The following is a 21,394-nucleotide window of genomic DNA, read 5'->3' as shown; positions in this document are numbered from 1 at the left end:
CCTTTCCCATCCTCCTGATGCCTTTGGAGGTGTCTGCATGCATAGAGCACCCCACCTAGGTAAGCGCCTTTGTAGTAGTTATATACCTGTTTAACCCCCTCTCACTGGTGAGGCTGGGACAACTCACTGGTGAGCAACTCACAGTGAGCAACTCACTGGTGAGTTGCTTCTAATAAATAGAATATGGCCAAAGAGACGGGATGCCACTCCTGGGATTAGGATATAAAAAGACTGTGACTTCCATCTCGGGCACCCCCTCTTGCTCCCTCACTCTGGGGAAAGTGGCTGCCATGTTTTGAGCTGTCCTGTGGAGAGCCCCCAGTGGCCAAGATCTGAGGGGGCTGCTGGGCCACAGTCAGCAAGGAACTGAGTCCTTGAACTGAGGATCTGAACTCTGTGAGACCACCTGGAGGACCTGAAAGTAGGGCCTTCCCCAGTTGAGACTTTGGATGAGACTCATCCCAGCCTGATGGCAGGACTGTAACATCATGAGAGCTTGAGCCAGAGGTTCCCAGTGTAGCCACACCTGGCCTCCAACCCAAGGAGCTGTGACATGGCAAATGCTCATTGTCTCAAGGGGTTATATTTGGGGATAATCTGCTAAACATTGTAGACAGGTAGTGTGCCTGCTCTGGTCTCTGTTCTTGCAACAACTGCAGGGACCATCTTTGCATGAATTCCAACTGAGTTTGTGCAGGGAAGCCTGACTGTGCCTCTCAACGTAGCAATTCATCTGTAATACAGAAGTTTTAGAGAATTACTTCCCTGTGGGAGGAAAATTTTCCCAAAGGGAAAGGAGAACCAGTGGATACCCTCTTCTCCCTTCCTTCCCTTGGATGGGCTGCTCTGTAGATAGTGGTCATATGGCCTCTCAGAAAATGGTCTGTTGATCAAAAAGTTGATTGCCTTTGATCTCAAGTGTTGGCCAGGTTGGTTAATGAATTGTATAGACTCTTCTTCCTTGCTTTGTTCCTATTTTCCTTCACCCTCCACCCCTGGATCAAATTTGTCATAAGATAGTAGCACAAAAGTCTATATCTCAGGCTTCCCTTTTATGGGAAAGCAAGTTAAAGCACATGTGTTCCTTGAAAGTTACTGTAAAACTCGCTGGATGTGAAGTTTCCTTTGGGGTAGATCTTGACTTCCATGTAATTTTATTTTATTTTTTTATTTTTTTACTATTTAACTTTCTATTGTTCTCGGATTGATTTTGATCAGTTATGTTTTCCTAGGAACTAGCCCATTGCTTGTGATATTTGAACTAATGTTATTCACAGTTCTTGAAAGGGAAAGAAAGTGAAAGTCGCTAAGTTGTGTCCAACTCTTTGCGACCGCATGGACTCTATAGTCTTTGGAATTATCCAGGCCAGAATACTGGAGTGGGTAGCCATTCCCTTCTTCAGGGGATCTTCCCAACCCAGGATTGAACTGGCATCTCCTGCATTTCAGGTGGATTCTTTACCAGCTTAGCTACCAGGGAAGCCCACAGTTCTTCAGTCAGTCAGTTCAGTCGCTCACTCATGTCCGACTCTTTACAACCCCATGAACTGCTGCACGCCAGGCCTCCCTGTCCATCACCAACTCCCAGAGTTCACCCAAACTCATGTCCATCGAGTCAGTGATGCCATTCAGCCATCTCATCCTCTGTCATCCCCTTCCCCTCCTGCCCCCAATCCCTCTCAGCATCAGAGTCTTTTCCAATGAGTCAACTCTTCTCATGAGGTGGCCAAAGTATTGGAGTTTCAGCTTGAGCATCAGTCCTTCCAAAGAACACCCAGGACTGATCTCCTTTAGAATGGACTGGTTGGATCTCCTTGCAGTCCAAGAGACTCTCAAGAGTCTTCTCCAACACCACAGTTCAAAAGCATCAATTCTTTGGCACTCAGCTTTCTTCACAGTCCAACTCTCACATCCATACATGACCACTGGAAAAACCATAGCCTTGACTAGATGGACCTTTGTTGGCAAAGTAATGTCTCTGGTTTTGAATATGCCATCGAGGTTGGTCACAACTTTCCTTCCAAGGAGTAAGTGTCTTTCAATTTCATGGCTGCAATCACCATCTGCAGTGATTTTGGAGCCCCCAAAAATAAAAAGTCTGACACTGTTTCCACTTTTTCCCTATCTATTTCCCATGAAGTGATGGGACCGGATGCCATGATCTTAGTTTTCTGAATGTTGAGCTTTTTTTTTTTTTTTTTTGAATGTTGAGCTTTAAGCCAACTTTTTCACTCTCCTCTTTCACTTTCATCAAGAGGCTTTTTAGTTCCTGAAGACTTTCTGCCATAAGAGTGGTGTCATCTGCATATCTGAGGTTATTGATATTTCTTCCGGCAATCTTGATTCCAGCTTGTGCTTCTTCCAGCCCAGTGTTTTTCATGATGTACTCTGCATATAAGTTAAATAAGCAGGGTGACAATATACAGCCTTGACGTACTCCTTTTCCTATTTGGAACCAGTCTGTTGTTCCATGTCCAGTTCTAACTGTTGCTTCCTGACCTGCATACAGGTTTCTCAAGAGGCAGGTCAGGTGGTCTGGTATTCCCATCTCTTTCAGAATTTTCCACAGTTTATTGTGATCCACACCATTCTTGGCAGCAATTAACTTAATAGGTATGAATAGATTACCATGAAGTGTGGCATGTTCTTCAGGCACATGTCTCTTCCTTAACAATCTTAGTATATGAGAATTTTAAAGTTAGGTGTTCCTTGCTGTGGAATGAAGGGGCACAAGTATGCCCTGTGTTACTCCCCCTTGCAGATCAAGGTCATTTGCATTGATTAGAACACTGTTGTTGTCGCTCAGTCATGTCTGACTCTTTGCGACTCCATGGACTGCAGCACGCCAGGCTTCCCTATCCCTCCCTGTCTTCCAAAGTCTGCTCAAACTCATGTCCATTGAGTCAATGATGTCATCCAACCATCTCAACCTCTGCCGCCCCCTTCTCCTTTTGCCTTCAATATTTCCCAGCATCAGGATCTTTGCCAGTGAGTTGGCTCTTTGTATCAGATTGCCAAAGAACTGGAGCTTCAGCTTCAGCATCAGACCTTCCAATGAACATTCAGGGTTGATTTCCTTTAGGATTAGCTGGTTTGATCTCCTTGCTGTCCAAGGAATTAGAACATGACACTGCCTAAATTTCAGTCCTCAACAATAACTAGCCTGTCACCACTGGGATAGACTCCAATCAGCTGGACCAGGCCCTGAGGTAAACAGAGCAGCATATGGTCCTATTTGGGTTAGTGAGAAAAGTCACTGTAACTGAGAATGTGTTTCGGGGAAGATGAAGGCATATAGGTTCCACAATGATTTTGTTTCCAGAAGAATAAGAAAGGCTTTTAGCTTCATTGAGTCAGTTAAGTGGTCAGTACTTAATTGACACCCCAACGTGCCATGTTTGTGTACCTCTCAGTCGAGGGCATGGAGAGGTGGATCCTCATGGCCTGCACCTGTCCTGTCCCTGCTGCAATGAGATGGAGTCCCTGGTTCTCAAGACCCATTGGGGAGCACCTGGGCAGGGGTAGTCATGGAGGTAGGAGCCAGAACCTTAACCAATTTCTGTTGCAGGCTGCGGTCTCACTATTACACATGGTGACCCTCATCATGAAACAGCAAACCTTGAATACTGGCATTTTCATGCAGCAGTAGACCTGCCAATCTTTCTCTACATTAGTGTCTTTACGACATATTTTGTTTGGAAGTTTTGTGGAAACCACTTGCAGTCTCCAGGCCTCAGTTTCTACATGTGTAAACTGGAAATTAAGTCTTGACCCTACTTAACAGGCCCAAAAAAGGCACCAGAAGAAGGAAGTAATGTATCAGAATTCCTGGGACTTTTGACCCTACCTTTCCTGGGGATCATCTTCCAGCTTCCCATGTCTATCTTTTGTTGGTACTAAGCTTGCATCCACTTCTCTCCTTTGCTACCTGTCTGTAGGGCTCCGTTATCCGAGATTCCAAAGGTATGCCCCATAGTGAGGCTGCTTGTGTGTCTCACTTCCTCCTCTGGGAGGCTTCCCCCAAGGGAAGGGGCTATAAAGGTTTCTGGTCCACAGTCCAGCACAATACCTGCATCTGACATTCACAAATTAGCCTTGCATCAATGAATGAATGAATAGATATATTCAGGTATTGATTGTATTTCCAGTGGTAGCTACGGATTTTAACAGGGGCCTCCGGGAAAAAGTCTGAACCAAAAGTTGATAAGCTATGATGGTAGAAACATCATGCTGCATGACAAGGTCCCATGGAAATCCAAAGGGCAGGTGCCAGAGTTGGGACTTACTGCAGTTCACCAGTGAGACATCCACCTACTCAGGCCAGTGTTGGGCAGCCTGGGGACTTTCAGGCCAGAAGGATGTAAAGTATCAGTGAGAGTTGAATATCATTTTCTCCATAAGGACTGAAAATGAGAAAAGATGAAGGGAGAAGGAAGTGTACAAACACAGGTGAAATGTTCTTTGTTTCTATTGAGTTTTAAGAACGTTTGAAGTTTTATTTTTCATATGATTCAGAGCTTCTCAGGCCAAAGAGATATAGGATTTGATCAGAGTGAAGACAATGGACCAGTGTATATTTCAGACCCCCAGTCCTATTGTTCCTCCCATTAGAATGGGTGGGGTCACAGATGCCACTGACCTCTACTCTAGCCCTCTTCCTTACTAACTCTTTGCTTCCCGTTAATAATTTTCAGTCTAATCAATGAAAGGTAAGTAACTACTCTGACCACCCCCTTTGCCCTGTAGAAAACCATCATGTCATCTTTGTGGACTCCTGTGCGTCTATATGCCACATCCCTGGTGGATAAGGAGGTTGGAGGTCCACTTGGTCATTGGCGGCTTCCTCCACTTCACTCTCCTCATACCCATTGATCTTGGACTTGTGGCCTTTCCAGAGAGAGGGGATCATTCTTTGGTCAGGAATCTGTGTAACTGCTGTACACTGAAGACCCTGAATCGATGCCATTGGTGCAGCCATCACCACATGGTCCATGTCCTGCCTCTCCTTCTGGGACCCTCTTGTCGACAGCATCCTGATGGATCCACCTGGATGTGCAAGGATGCTGGCCAAGGCCAGCCAGCTCCTCTTGTTGGGTTACTGATCCTGGGAGATGGTGTGGTCACCAAACAGCCACGGGAAACAGATACACAGAGGCTCAGGGTTCTCACTACACCAACTCAAGTCTGCCAACCTTTCACTCTGCAGAAAGCGCTCTGCTGCCAACCAAGAACCCATGACCACTTTACTCAGGCTGTAACCAAGGTCTCAATACGTTGAGGGGAACAGATGTGTAAGTCGACAGTGGTTCTGGAGAACGTTAGAACCATAATAGAATTGTGTGCAGGGGATACAGTGGCCCAGAAGAGGAAGTGGTTATTCTTGTTTAAGGAGGTTGGTTAGCAGAGTCTCAAAACCATGTTCTTTCTGAGCTGGAATTTGAAGGATGAGTTGGTGCCTCATAGGGAAACGAGGGTATCAAGGTTGAGGAAGGTATTTGGGTAAATAGACCTAACTGGTTTGGATGATTTGGATGATTTCAGGTATTAAAGTTCAGGCAGTTACAGAGATAAGGAGAGTTTAGAGGATATTTATTGCTAATGGTTTTATTTGAGTTTTCCTAACCTTTGAACTTACTGATAACACTGATTGAGTTGTTATTGAATTCCCAGAGAACATGAACACAAGGGAGGTCAAAGTGTAATGTCCATAATGCTTTCTCAACTATCAAGGCAGAAAGGGGTCTGCAGGTGGAGCCCAGGTATTCCTTCACTGGCTGAAGCTTCAGGTCCACCCACTTCCCAGCACATAAACATTTCATTGCTGCATTGAATCATCACAGAGTGTGAAAGGAAGCAAGTGAAGAGTAGCACACAGAGCTGAAAAGAAACTCAGAGGAGGGAATCACAGCGGAAAGGGGCCATGGAGCTGATCCCAAGCTTTTCCGTGGAAACCTGGGCTCTCCTGGCTACCAGCCTGGTGCTCCTCTATGTGTGAGTAACTGTCAAGTCTGATCTCCTCTGCAACCTTGGACTTGCATGGTAATGAGGTCCCACTTTCCCTTTAGTGTTTTGAGGATTAGTTTATGGAGCAGAAGTAGCTTAAGCTATGGATGCTACAGATACCAATGGGGTTACTATGGATCTTAACTCAGTTCTGTTGAAGGAGCAAGCAACCAACCCTAGCCCCCAGCCCTGGCAGTTACAGTTACAGTCTTTTCTATAACTACAAAGACTCAGCCACAATAGAGCAACTAAGCATTCACACAGAGAGTTTAGTGATTTTGTTTGTTCCCAGGGATGATAGACTACTAATTTTCATAGACCCAGACTAATCGACAAGAATCCACCAGGGGAAGATTTAAAGAAACTAGTCCCGGTGCAGTGGGATACTCTCTCCTTCTCTAGTTCTGGGGATCCTGGAGACATAAAGTAACTTGGGATTTGTCTCCTTATCTTCACCTTCTGGGTTCAGTATCTGCTGCAAAGTGTTGAAGGAATGGCCCCTGTCACTCAAGGGGTTCCTGCTCCCTTCCTTCCCTCCCCAGATGTCATTTACACAAGGCACCTGGTCACCCAGAGCTGGAGACTGATCACCCTTCAGATCAGCTCTTCCCCTTTTTATATGCCCTTCTGCCGGGGGCCACCGTGAAGAACTCCCCCCATGGCAAAGGTCATGAGGAAGGAGGCTTGGCATACACAAAGGTGTGATCAAGCCTCAGGAAACCCCCTGTTCCTGAGCATCTAACCCCAAAACCAGAGTCTGTTTTATGCTCTCACCTACACCTCTGACTTTACGGGGGTCTCTCCCCCATCACCATTTCTCTCGGAGAAGGAGTTAACTTGCAGCTCCAAGTCAATAAAAATTCCTGGGCATGACAAGAGTGTCTCAGCTTACGGACTCCTCTGAAGGTTATCTAGCCCGCCTATATAGGTTCTTCCAGCCACATGTGATTGTTTACAGCCTCTCAACCTGAGAGGCACGAGATGTTTTAGACTTACTAAAGGCAAATTCCTTTGGGAAGTTGGAAATTGTCAGTATAGTGGGTTGGTTAGGAATTATATTGGTGAAGGGTTTTTCATTTGTTGTGCCAATAATTGCTGCTAATTCCCTGCCCTGGGTGTGACAAGGGTGTCTCAGGTCAAACCTCTCTGCTGACAGACTAGCTTGTGTGACAGGATTATCCATACTCCTGCCACTACACACATGATTGTTTACTACCTCTCAACCATAAACAGCACAGAGAGTTTGGAGTATTTTGAAAGTCTTAATTAGCATAGGGCTTTTCTCATTGTTGAGTCAATGATTGCTGCCAGGCCTCCATATCCTTAGGCACCTGGGAATATATTAATCAATGTATTTGGAATATAGAAAAGGAAATATAGTAGTTTTTAAGGTTAGCAATACTACACTTTTTGAGTTAATGAATTTTCTCTTTTGTAATAGATCACTGTACTTTGTTATAAATCACTGTGTCCTTGCTATGTAAAAATGTAACTTTATCACTATCTTAAGACTAAATAGATCTTAAGGGGAACATTGGGGAAAGGATTTTCACTTGTTGGGCTGATGTTTGCTGCTAAATCTCCATATTCCCTGCCCTTATAATGAATATAGCTAGCATATAGGAGAAATAAGTATTAACCTTTAAGATTAATCACGTTAACCTTGGGTTAAATGAATTCCTTTCTTGATTGTAACTCACTACACCCTCACCCTATAGGAATGCAACTTTATTTGGAGGGTGGTGCCTGGCTTAAGAAAAATCACCCTTGGAAAAAATAAGTTTTTTGGTTATCAGAAAGAAAGGGTCGTAAAATGTCAGCAGGTCTCATGGCCATAAAATGATGTAAAACCCCTAAAACCTTTTTTTTAATACATTTATGTGAAGCACCTGATTTTGATAAAGGGCAGGACTGCTGACCCCTGCGTGACTCTGCATTCATCCCTATGTGTAACAAAAGGTATATAAGCAAACCCAAAAATAAAGAAATCAGATCAGTTTCCGGAAAGACTGGTTCCCCCATGTCGTTCTTTCTTTCCCCTTCTGGCTGAATTTCCATCTGGAATGTGGGTACTCACCAAGCCTGCTAATTTTGCCTGGGCTTCTAAGATCGGATCAGGGGGGCCTCAGTGCCTCCTCTCCTTCGGGAGAACGGAAAGACGCCTATGGCCTATGTAGGTGGTGATTGGTATTCCATGTGAACCAAGTTATTCAGCCTCTTTTTCTCTGCTAATTTTCGAATCCCTCTCTATCTGTAATTAAGTAAGTTATTTCCAAGGACGCCGACTCCGTGCCCACCTTCGAATCACCCTGGATCCACCAGGGCTGGACCCAGGCATCCTTCCCATGACACTCCCTGCCAAGACTCAATTCCCTCAACCTGCACTATGCAGAACCACCTACCCCCAAATGAGCAATCTCTAGTGGAGAGGAGACTTGGCAGAAACCTTGAGATTATATTCATTTCTTTCAGCTATTCCTCCCCTCTCTGAGAGCTTTAACATCAGCATAAATTTGACAGTTTTTGTAACACATTGAAAGTACAGAAGGAAAATTGATTCGCTCTTGTTGTGATGGCAAAGGAAGGAACTGGGGTGGAAAGAGCTCGTCAACCCCATTTTGAGAGTAAGTGTCCATACCCGCCCCACCTGCCCTGGAGGACGGATCCAAACATCCGGCTGGGCTTGGCCAAGGGGCACCTGCTGCGTCTTCAAGCAGAGTCTCCTTCAGGCAGTTTCGGGGTTTCCTTTATCACATTTATTACCGCATTATCATATAAGATTTGGTGGATTTGAACAGAATATTTGGAACTAGTAAGACCTTAAATGGTAAACTTCATAGAGGAAATTAAACATTCTGGGACATTTTCTGTTTATTTATTCTGTGTTACACAATACCTCTTTTCTTCACTGCAGGAAAGTACCTGAAATTTGGAAGGCCCACATTTCACTAAAAGCGCTTGGAGGGGAATGTTGGACCATTTATACACACCACGCTTTTCCGTCATACCTTTCTAATTTGCCTCTACAGAGTTAGCCTGGGAGGCCTAGCAAACTTGAGCATTAAAACCATTTCCAGCAACTTTTCCCCTCAACCCCTCTTCTCCTCCACTCTGCCAGTTCTCAGAAACAGCAGATTGGAAAGACCTGCAAGATTCCACACCCCGTGTTGTGAGATTCCACACAGGACACGGGAAGATGAGTTTCAGGTATACCAGTCATAGAAAGCACCAGGCTTTATGGCTTTTTGAGAGTTGATATACAGAGGAGTAAACAAAGTAATCTGTGATTGAGCATCTCAAAACAAAACCCCCAAAAAAAGAATGTGCCTTGCACTAAGTTTACAGGTGAGTGTCACAGGTTGGAGGACCAGATACCGTTTGAGTAAGAATGGTCTGAAATGGATCCTTTAGTCATTGTTTCACTTATACAGTTCTATTCAGTGGTGGGAAAGTCAATCACCCTGGTCTGTAGGGCATGTCCACCAAATTGCCTGACAAGAGAGACTTGAGTGTAACTGAAAGTTGCCTATATTTCCATGATGCCAAAGGAAGTCTTGATAGGTTTGTCCTTTTCTTTTTAATAAGATAGTAGGATTTATTGATGGACATGAGTAAGGAGAGGACAGCACCAAGGCTCTGATAAGTGCAGGGCCTGTCATTTATCCAGACGGCCAGGGTTAGGGATGTGTTTGACCTCACAGCCACCCTGGATGAACTGCTTTTCTGCCACCAAATTTTCAGATTCATCTGTAGTTAACTTAGGAAAAAGCCCGCCTCTTGGAGATATGGGTCTCTTGGTGACCAGTGAACTTGAATTTGGTCCTGCAGAGAGCCTCACTCACATGCTCCTTGTTCTGCAGGTTGGTGTGGATGGACACTATGACTCAGCCAATGTGGACCCTGGCCACTGTGCCCTGGGCTTTCCAAAGACATGATACATACCTGTCTGGAGCTTAGACTGAAGCCAGCATGTCAGTCATGAAATGTCCACTGGAAAAGTCTGGCTCCAAGGTCCCTTAGGGCAACCAGGCTGGTACACTACTGAGGAAGCTGCTGTTTACAGCCATTCCACGGGGCACAGTTCGTATTTTACAGAAATAAGAACACTATTATTCTCTAAGACTTGATTAGATTTAAGACGAATTAAGTCCTAAAATGTGGTCAGGACACAGAGGGAAAGAAAAGAGTAAAAATCTCCACGCAGATGTTAAGAACAATGTCACAATGGGCTTGCAGTAAGAGTTATACTGTGGATGAATTTAAGCAAAATCTCATTATTGAAATGCATAAATTTCTGCTTTCTACATAAAATGAGAATCTCCAAATCATCTAAAAGTCAAGTTACTAAATAAATATGAGTGAATAGCAGCCTGAACCCCTCAGGACCACTGAAATTGGAAACATTTATCAAGTAATCACTCTAGGATTAGAACCATGAAGACTTCAGCTGCTTTTAGCTAATCGCCATTACCTTTTATGGGTTATATAGTCGTGGTGGGCAAGGATAAGATGAGTGAAAGTAATATCACTTTTGAAGTTGCTGATATTATTATCACCTACATGTTACCTCCCTAGTTTTTCGATTCCAGTTCTCAGTCAGTGACTGACCAGCTCCAGGACTTATTTCACAATTCCTGTGATCTGGCTTCCTCTTTCCCTTTATAGATATGGGACTTATTCATATGGACTTTTTAAGAAGCTGGGGATTCCTGGGCCAAGACCTGTGCCCTATTTTGGAAGTATTCTGGCCTACCGCAAGGTATGTGTCGTTTAAACTCCCTCTTTTGATTCTTGTGGTTGCAGACCTCAGCTGAGTTTCATGGTAACACTGTCCCTCCTCAGAAGGAAGTTCTGAGACTTTATACTTTCAAGAAGTGATATCATGTGCCCCACCTATCACATGGCCAAGTGTACCACACACCTCTCTTCTTAGCTGTCAGGATCCTCAGATTTTGTCTCAGTCGGATAGACAGGTTTTTCAGCTGATTCACCAGAGGACTGTGTTCCATCTTGTGCGGACTGCGAAGAGTTTGCATCCTGCCAGGTGAGGTTTCCCATTAAGACACAGGCTTCACTGTATTAGGAGGGAGGCTTGAACAAGGTGCCCAGGCATGACTCATTAAGCTGCACACACTCGAGTCAGAACTTTCCTAATGGTCGCAGAAGCTCTTGGTTGCATTTTTTTCTTCCTCCTCGACTGTTTGGTAACTTCAGTTTTTCAGGCAGCCTGTGTATTCAATGGGGCTTCTCTGGTGGCTCTGATGGTTAAAAAAAAAAATTCATGATCAGGTAATTTTCACATACTTGAATTATCCGGTAGTTCCTGCTGTTACCTCCCTGGCTCTCCCCAACTTTTGCTCGCCCTGATGTCATCTGCATTTCGAGGAATGTAACAAGAGCTTTTTGCTTTACCTCTGTGTATCCAGAGGAAGCACTTTGGGGATATATCTGAACCATGAGTAGGTTTAACATAGACAAGATGGTGGTTGTCTAGTTACTTCAGATATTTAACCACTAAATATATTATGGAGTTTAAAAAAAAAAGACAGAATCACATGAACAAAATCACTAGAAAGTATATGACTTGACAAAATTATTGAAATTTAGTTTAACTCAATGGAATATACTAGGTAGTACATGGATTGTGAATTCTAACTGAGCCTTGATATTAACTGAAGGTCGTGAGCTATGTACAGATGTCCAGGGGCAGAGCTCTGTTGCAGGCTGTTCTCTGCCTCAGATTTCCTTTCCTGCAGACAAGAGGCTTGTTTCTCAGATACTGATTCTCCAAACAGAGGCCTTCATTATCACATTACTGCCTAAGAACTCTTGAACTTGTCTCCTTCTAAAAAAGCAATAATTTATTTTCTATCTTTCCCAATGACTCCTTAGTAGATGTACTCCATGCCCAATGTTTCTGAGACCTTCATTACCATAGTTAAACCATCAAACATCATAGCAGAAACTTAATGACAGGAAGGTGACTTTTTTTTTTAGTTGCAGAAGGGACAATTCAGGGCAGGTTGTTTAGTTGGTGTTGTCATTTTTGTAATTGTGACCTCTCCCCATCTTTTCTGTGTTAGCTGGAAAGCTAGAAGGTGAGTCCACTTGTCATCTGTTCATTCATTCACTTATTTTCTCACTCAACACACATGCCTTAGAGTTATTTAAATGTGCTGGATGAAAAAGGTTACTGGTGTCTTTAACTTGTAATTCTGCTAAAACTCTAGAGAGGTCTCATGAGATAAATGAAAAGTATGCTTAACTAGGAGATGCAAGTATGTACAGGCCACTCTAACTTTCCCTCAGCTTCAGTTTTCTCACCAAAGACAAGGAAGTACTTAGTATTCACAGGCAAGTTAAGCAATTAGTATCTATAGTAGTTAGAGAAGATGCAGGAGTCATTTTTATTTCTATTTCCAATATCCACTCTATTTCCTCTGAGACGTCTCTGAATAAGAACTTCCCTCCAACTACCCAAGAAAATAATAAGCCTGATTAAATGTTTCAAACATTTTTATCCCCAAAGAGGTAGGTTTCAATGCATTTAGATTAATAATCAAATTTTGTTTCTTTTTGCAGGGTATTCCAGAGTTTGACAATCAGTGTTTTAAAAAGTATGGGAAAATGTGGGGGTGAGTTTTCTGGAAGCTTCCATTGAATAAACTTGTTATAATGAGGCACCCCCTGTGGTGTGGAGGACAGGCTCAGTCCAGAGCCTCTTGGGATGAATTCATTTATTTTAAAGCTTTTGGAGGTTTGTTCTACCAGGGATCCCAGATGTCACCAGGCCCATAGGCTGAATCTGGTCTGCAGAATCACAGGTCATCGCTTTTCTCCAGACTTTGAGGCCCAGAGACTCCTAGCATCACTTTCTGTCCAGTATCTCACTCTTCTCCCCTTTTATATTTTCCTTTCTAATGTTACCTTTAATTGCATAATATGCATTATTCCAGAACATTCTAATATATGCCATAAATGCATTTTATAACCCTTTTCCATAGGATTCACTTTAAATTGAAAGACAAAATCTTTTTTTTTTTAATTTTGGATCTAATATGTTCTCTTGGGGAAAGAGCTGGAGGTTACAGGTAATAAGAATGGGATACCATCTCTTCTCATCTTTTTGTTTTCTGTACGAGTATGGAGGGTATTTTTTGTTTCGTTTTTAATTTTCAGCCAAGACGTTCCAATAGCATTGCAGTTATTGTTTTATCTAGCATTTTTCTCTGACTTTGAAGAGATGTGGGGTATATCTAAGCCAGAGTGGGTCACATGGGCTGATGTACTTTAGGATCTGTTGGAGGTTTGGTGGGAGCAGCAGGAGAGGTGTCATTGGTGCTTCTTTGCCAAAAGCAAGTTGAAGAAGGCCCTCCCTCTCTGGACCTCTTCATCTTCTCTGATCGGGTCCTCAGAAACCATAGGGCCCTACTGAGTTGCCATGATGCCGAACGGTAATGTGGTTGAATGAGAAGCATATATAGCACTGGGCCACCACTGGCCCAGCTCCAGCTGCCCCTTCAGCCTTTACCGCTTGTGAGCTCTGGGTGGAGTCACTTTTTCATGATAGATCCCAGATCTCTCCTTAGAAAAATTTTCTCATGCTTGGATTTAAATGAGGACCACCTGGGAGAGCTTGTTATAAATACAGATTTTGAGCCCCCTCATCAGTACAGCAAATCAATACGACCTGGGGTGAGGCCCAGGAATCTAAACTCTAACTGGTAGTGAAGGAAATACTAAGGCTGGAGTGACGTCATGAATATAAAGGGTCACCCAAAACACTAGCCCTTCTCCACCCAGGTGTTGTTTAAAAAGCATGATGGGAAGAAGGGAATCATCCAAGTAATAGGGTCAGTTAGGTGGAAGAGCAGATTAAGTGCCTCCTCAATCCCTTCTGTCACTGCTTGAGCACTAAATGCTCTTGACACCCACTTAGACCCTCTGGGTTTTAGAATGGTTTTTGGAAATGGGCAGAAAAAAGTGCAGTGGTTCTCAGCGATTTTTACATCTGATCACAAAACCATTTGAAATTCATCTGTGAAGTCAAGGGAGGACTAGGAGACTTGTAGAAAATGTTCCAATTTGTTCTAGCCATTGCAAATGATTGACAGTGGAAGGAAATTGCCAGAAGATAGTGTAAATAACTCAGAGTAAACCTCATGCCAGTGGCCCATTCCCATGAACAGGCATCCTGACAGTCAGGGGATCAGGCCAAATTGGGACGTGTCATATCTGAGGACTCAGCTTTGTGTGGTAGGTGGGTCAAACGTGGGCCTGCCGAGCTGCTGATACATATCAGCTACATGGAGCCTGAGGCCCATGAGACCCATGCAGAAGAACAAATAAAAGTAATGGAAAGAAAATTTTTTCTTTTTTAAAATTAATTAAAAATTAATAATTTCCTTTAAAGTAAACTATAAAGTAAGCAAATTTTAGAGAATAGAAAAATCTTTTACAATCCTATTATCACTTGTGGAGCAGTCCAAATCTGTTTGCAGATGATTGTCACATAGTTAGGATCAATGTGTCTACAAGTTTCATATGCCTTTTTCATGCTTTTGATATATCTTCAAAAATTAAAGGGTAGGCTCTCCCTAATTAATTGTTTTTTCATTCTTAAACAGTTTTCTTGGCTTATTTACTAAGCTAACTTCCTCACTAATACTGAAATATTTTAAACTTAGAAAAGTGAGACTAGTGTAGGAAATACCCACGTACATAACACTTAGACCAAACAAATGTTCTAATATTATTTCTAACGACAATTTCTAGAAGTAAGGATTATCTATAATAATATCAGAATGATAGTCTGGACTTACAGTGTGGCTCCAGCTGGGGAATCTGTATCAGTAAATTTAATTAGATCTCCTTTCCTTGCACAGGTTTTATGAAGGTCGACAACCTATGTTGGTTATCACAGATCCAGATATAATCAAAACAGTACTAGTGAAAGAATGTTATTCTGTCTTCACAAACCGGAGGGTAAGCATCCATTTCTTTAGCTTTAAATTTTGTTTGCTTATTAAATGCTTATTCTGTAATAATTTTAAGTCTACAAGATGCTGTCGAGAGAAGAAATACAGGAAGGCACTGTGTCCTATTCCCTTCATCCCGTTTCCCCCAGTGGTTAGTACTTGCATAATTAGAGTACATCAGAGCCAGAAGTCGACGCTGATACTATCCACAGTGCCTATGCAGATTTCATCAGTTTTATGTGGATTCATTTGATGTGAGGGAAGGTGTCTGTGTGTGTGTTGCTCTATGGAAGTTTATCATAGAGGTAGATTTGTGTAACCACCACCACAGTAAATGTACAGAAACCTTCCATCCCCATACGCTCCCTCTGTGTGTATGTGTATGCTCAGTTCTGTCTGACTCTTTGTGACCCCATGGGCTGTAGGCCGTGGAATAGAATCTTCCTGGCAAAAGTACTGTAGTGAGTTGTCCTTTCCTCCTGCAGGGGTTCTTCCTGACCCAGTGACTGAACCCTCGTCTCTTGTGTCTCCTGCATTCTCAGGCAGATTCTTTACTACTGTGCCACTTGAGAATCCCAAGGTTCCCTGTTTAACTATTCACTTATAGCCACAGTGAGTGGCTTGTCTTTTCCTCTTATCAGGGTCTTAGAAGAGCAAAAATTTTATTTTCATGAGGTCAATTTATTCCTTTATTTATTTATTCTGTTTTTCTCTTTGAGTCTGCTATTGTAGCTGTTGCATTTTTTAGTTCATTTATCATTGTATTATAAAGTTTCATATTTTCTACACTTCAAATTTAATATCTCTTTGGTGAACATCTCATTTCATTTTTGTACTTGGAAAATTTGAGTATATTGTTATCCTTTGGGCCCAGGTGGCGCTAGTGATGAAGAACCTACCTGCCAATGCAGAATACATAAGAGGCAAGGGTGCAATCCCTGGTTTGGGAAGATCCTCTGGAAGAGAGCCTGGAAACCCACTCCAGTATTCTTGCCTAGAGAATCCCATGAACAGAGGAGCCTGGCAGGCTACCGCCTATAGGGTCTCAAAGAGTCAGACACGACCGAAGTGACTTAGCACGCGTAGCACACATGTTGTGTTTCCTGTGGCTCTGAATTTCTTTAGAACAATTATTTTGAATTCCTTTTCAGGCAGTTCGCAGATGTTCACTTCTTTGGGATGACTTACTGGACAGTTATTATCTCTCTTTGGTCATTTCGTGTTTCCTTGATTCTTGGTGATCGCTTATCTTTCAATGGTGTCTATGTCTTTGGAGAAGCAGTTACTCTTTCTAGGCTTAATCAACCAAGTTTGATAAGGAAGACCTTTTCTTGTGATGGGACACACACTGTGCTGAAGCCATCAGTCTAGTGGCATTGGGTGCCAAGGTGGGGGGTGGGGCGTGGTGGGTCCAGTTCCAAGGGGAAATGATTGGCTTTGGCACCTGGGTCCAGAACACCACCAGCTACATGATATTTGACACCAATAACTGTGGAGAGTCCGAGGTGGTTCTAGGGATGTTGAGGTCTTCAGCAGCACACCCAAGCCCACTGTTAAGGGACCAGGGCCAGCAGAGTGGTAGCCAGAATTGGGGGGCATGCTCCTCTGTGTGAGCTGACTACAGGCACATGCCCAACATGAGGACTGGGGTCAGTGGCTGGGACTGGGTCAAGTGTGGGTACAGAAGCAGCTTTGAGTGCTGCGCTGTCAGTGTGCACTCATGTAGCTGCAGGGACGAGCTACACGCACGTGTGGCATTGCCCGCCAGTGACAGGAGTCAAGACTGGCTCCAGGCGCCTGAGCAGCTACTCACGTGTTACTGTGGGTCCTGGATCTCAGGACGTCACTGGCTGGAGCAGCTCTGTTGGGGGCGGAGGGAAAAGACAGGACTCAGGCAATTGGAGTCTGCTAATGTAGAACCTTGGGGTATGATCAGCAGCAAAATTTTCAGGGGTCTTCAGTGACTGTGCTGGCAGTTGGTTTCCTCATAGTAAAGGTTCTGGGGTTTTTTGCAGAGCAGGATACAGAGAACCCCAGTCACTCCTGCTGTGTGGTTGACACTGACAGCCCTTACCCTTCTTTCTTTGCTCCTAGTTGTCTCTGGATGTCTCAGCTTTGCTAGTCTCTGGGTGCGGTGAATCCAAAGCAGGTCATTTGTGCAGTGTTCTGAAAGGCTAGGGAATCTAATAACTCATCCTGCTGTCCTCTTTCCAGTAAGGAGAACTGTTTCAGGCTGGGGGTGGGGGGATGGTGCGGTTCCTCTTGGCTCTGAGCAGTCTGGCCTGGGGGACAGGATGATGCAGGCAAAATGAAGCTATTTTCTTTACCTGTCTGTGGGTTATTCTCAGGTTTTTCTCACTGCTATGTTGTTGAAGCTTCTGGACTCCTGAGGTCTCTTAGACCTGTTTTCATTTATTTAGCACTAATTGTTATTTGTGGGGTGAGAGAAACTGGAGTCTCCTCTGCCATCTCGGTGACATCACTCCAGATTTCATCATTCATGTGCTTTTAGCTATAAGATTTTTTTTTGTAGATGCTTTTTATCATGTTGTGTAAGTTTTCTTGTCTACCTACCTAGTTTGTGAATTTCTATCATGAATGGGTGTTGGAGGTTTCAATTTTAAAGCAGAATATTTGGAATATGGAAAAATGTCTCAAGCAATTTGGCTTGATAAGTCTGTCCCAAGCTGAGAAACAGAATTATATCTTTCCTTTAGGTTCCTTCTAGTCCTGGGGGGGAAACAGAAGAAAAAAGTATTTTCGTACAATTGTAACATTTCTTCAGAATAGCAAATAGACTCCTTATTTTTGATGTATTCTATTTTTATTTTTAAAAAGTCTCATATCAAGAAATGTTTTGAATCCACATGCTGTAGACATGTAAAGAAAGAACTGGTCTGAGACAACATATGTTTGTCAAAGCTATCAGCTCTCTGTCACTAGTTAGTTCCCTTGTATTCTGCACAGACCAGGAGGATGAACTAGGTCTTATCCCTGCCTATTCCCTTGGAAAAACCCTTTCTATACCACATGGGTCATTTGCACTTAATAGGATACTGAAATATGAAATTTGGAAACCACATCAAGTGGCTGGATGTCTCTCCTCCACACACAGAAACCTAGATATTTGGGATAAATATTTATTAAGCATCTAGCATAGGATCTGCTACTAAGTAGACAGTCACTAAATATTAGTTGAATAATTGGTCCTTATTTAAGAAATCTTCCACAACTGCCGAGACTTCTAAAACTTATACAGGGTAAATATGTTTTGCTTTTGACTCTAGATTTTTGGTCCAATGGGAATCATGAAAAATGCCATCTCTCTGGCTTGGGATGAACAATGGAAGAGAATACGGACGTTGCTGTCTCCAGCCTTCACCAGCGGAAAGCTCAAGGAGGTAAGAAAAGAAGAGGACTTTCAACTAGAAACTTACAGAATGACTCTTGGGACAGGTAGAAAGTGAGGTCATAGTCTCTTTTCAAAGAGGAGTCTGCTGAGTTTGAGTTTTCTAACGTTGGTCTTTCATCTTTACATCCTAGAGAGACATTTTTAAGATTTTTATAAAATGTCAGTTACTACTCCATGCTTAGGAAAGCCAGGTCCTCCTAGGACTTGAGTCTCCACATTTGACTTTATGTGATGATATATTTCATGTCTAGATGCTCCCCATCATTGGCCAGTATGCAGATGTGTTGGCGAGGAACCTGAGGAAGGAAGCAGAGAAAGGCAATCCTGTCAACATGAAAGAGTAAGTAGGGCTGAGGCTACTGGTCCTCTGAGCTCCACTGAGAACTTCTCGCTGCCTACCGTGGAGTCAAATTCCACCTGCTGTGTCAATCTAGTGAACAGACACAAGTAGGTCGTGTTACAAATCTAATGGGCCACTCCAGAACGAATGGTGTTTCATCAAAGAAAGCTGGGCAGCCAGGAGAGAAAGTGTCTTTTGTGTGCCATAAAGGGCTTACCTTCTTAACTATGACTTTATGGATATTCCAGAAGACTAAAATAAACAGTTTTGAAAGGAGAACATTATCATCCCAAAGTATTGAGTGTAGAGGGTGTGGCAGAGGAAGGCTCTTGGCATATATTGGCAGGTAGTGCATTGGGCAGTAAATTTACAGTATTGAACTTGAAACAACTTAAATCTCTTCACACTTTTCCTACAGAAAATACTAAATATTAATTCTTAATCACTATTTGTTCTTCTTTCATCCTCAAAAGAGAGAAGGCCCTGTACAGGCTATGGGTGGGGTAACCATAGTTTTTGTTGTCTAAACTGAGATTTAAAAAAAAAAAAAACTATACTATAATAACAGATAGAAAGGAAGACTGTCCCAGGGAAGCTGAGGACATATGCTCACTTAGCCGTGGGATTTCCTAAATCAGTTTGGAAGGATTTTTGTTAAACTCAGAACATTTTTAGTTCTTATAGTTCACAGAAATGATTCTTCCCTCAGGGCAACCACAGACCACTGGGGTTGAGGAAGACAGGTCTTTCAGGAGCCTTAGCCAGGAGTGTAAGACAAGGAGGGATGATGTTCCTGGCAACTCAGGGCACTGCTGTTACGTAATGCACTAAAGGGAAATCAGCCCTGAGTACAGATTTTATGGTGAAGCAAGACCGAGGTCAATGTCCCCTCTCTTGACTCCCCAGGAAAAGTTGATTATTCCACACTTTGTCTTACTCAAACACAGTCCTTACACACTCATTATTGTCCATAGTCAAAACACATTACTGTACTTACAGTCTGATTGTGTGTGTTTGTCCCTCTATGACAAGATCCCCGAATTCAGCGGCTGGGGGTCTAGGTTGCCTTAGTGTCCCCAACTCCCTAACGGAGGGCCAGCTGCACCACTCACATGTCATACACACCTCAGGAGTGAGTGATAGTAGCAGAGACTCTTCTATGATCCAGCAGGTGGTTCTGAGAGAGTGTGGCTCTTTTTCTGTCTGCCTGGGCATCGGATTTTACATGCGTTTCTTGTTGCACATGTTGGACAAGGATAAAGAGGTGTTGACTTTACCTGAACATGTCTCTCTCTCCACTCAGCATGTTTGGGGCCTACAGCATGGATGTGATCACTGGCACAGCATTTGGAGTGAATATTGATTCCCTCAACAACCCACACGATCCCTTTGTGGAATACAGCAAGAACCTCTTAAAATTTAGACCCTTCGATCCATTCATTCTTTCAATAAGTATGTGAACTACTTTATTTCTTATTCTTTATTCCTTCTTTCATCCCTCCTTTCCTTCCTCCCTCCCTTCCTTCTTTCAATCCTTCCTTCACCTTTCTTTTTTTAAATAATAGGTATCAGTTCAGTTCAGTCACTCAGTCATGTGCTGCTCTTTGCAACTCCATGAATCGCAGCACGCCAGGCCTCCCTGTCCATCACCAACTCCCAGAGTTCACTCAGACTCACGTCCATCGAGTCCGTGATGCCATCCAGCCATCTCATCCTCTGTCGTCCCTTCTCCTCCTGCCCCCAACCCCTCCCAGCATCAGAGTCTCTTCCAATGAGTCAACTCTTCACACGAGGTGGCCAAAGTACTGGAGTTTCAGCTTTAGCATCATTCCTTCCAAAGAAATCCCAGGGCTGATCTCCTTCAGAATGGACTGGTTGGATCTCCTTGCAGTCCAAGGGACTCTCAAGAGTCTTCTCCAACACCACAGTTCAAAAGCATCAATTCTTCGGCTCTCAACCTTCTTCACAGTCCAACTCTCACATCCATACGTGACATGCAATTCACATACCACATAATATACCAGTGTGAAATGTATAATTCATTCATTTTTACATCTTACCTTTACATCAACAAATGAAATGGACATGGAAGTTATAAACAACATTCAGTATATACATTGACTATTATATCTATGTGTGTGTGTGTGTATTCACAGAACTGAATATTATTCAACCAGGAGAGGAAGAAAATCCTGCCATTTGCAACAAGGTGGAAGGACCTTGAGGGTATTATGTTATGTGAAATAAGTCAAACAGAAAAAGGTGAATGCTTATATAGAATTAAATTTTTTTTAAAAAGACAAAAACCTAGGTCTTCCCTGGTAGTCCAGTGGTGAAGAATCTGCTTCCAATTCAGGTAATGAGTTCAATCACTGGTTGCGGAACTAAGATCCCACATGCCACAGAGAAAACTGAGCCCACAGGCCGCAGCAAAAACACAGTCAACCAAAATTTTTAAAAATAAATTAATTTTAAATATCCAAAACTAAAAAACAAGAAGAAGAAAACCAAACTCATATAAAAGCAAGATCAGATTGTTTTTAGGAGAGGAGTGGCTTGGATTGGTGGGAAATTGAATAAAGGTATTCAAAAGAGGCAATTTTTCAGCAACAGCATAAAAGTATTGCCAGTGTAATGTACAATGTAAGTATACTTAACACT

General features: G+C 43.0%; 1 protein-coding gene and 1 pseudogene across 1 annotated transcript in view; one reads left to right on the top strand and one right to left on the bottom strand.

The window, feature by feature from the left end:
* The first annotated feature begins 5,649 nt into the window (after positions 1-5,649).
* Positions 5,650-21,394, top strand: part of LOC138429537 (cytochrome P450 3A28) — a 32,872-nt gene continuing 17,127 nt past the window's right edge. The window contains exons 1-7 of the mRNA XM_069571179.1: positions 5,650-5,991; positions 10,669-10,762; positions 12,586-12,638; positions 14,889-14,988; positions 18,269-18,382; positions 18,645-18,733; positions 20,037-20,185. Of these exons, the coding sequence (XP_069427280.1) occupies positions 5,921-5,991; positions 10,669-10,762; positions 12,586-12,638; positions 14,889-14,988; positions 18,269-18,382; positions 18,645-18,733; positions 20,037-20,185 (670 nt within the window). The 5' untranslated portion in view covers positions 5,650-5,920. The remainder of the gene's footprint in view (positions 5,992-10,668; positions 10,763-12,585; positions 12,639-14,888; positions 14,989-18,268; positions 18,383-18,644; positions 18,734-20,036; positions 20,186-21,394) is intronic.
* On the bottom strand, positions 10,002-10,101 carry LOC138429819 (small nucleolar RNA SNORA70; annotated as a pseudogene).

Source organism: Ovis canadensis, chromosome 24 (assembly GCF_042477335.2).
Source record: "Ovis canadensis isolate MfBH-ARS-UI-01 breed Bighorn chromosome 24, ARS-UI_OviCan_v2, whole genome shotgun sequence".
Classification (NCBI taxonomy): Eukaryota; Metazoa; Chordata; class Mammalia; order Artiodactyla; family Bovidae; genus Ovis; species Ovis canadensis.
The sequence above is the reverse complement of the archived record's forward strand: the minus strand, read 5'-3'. Positions and strand labels throughout refer to the sequence as shown.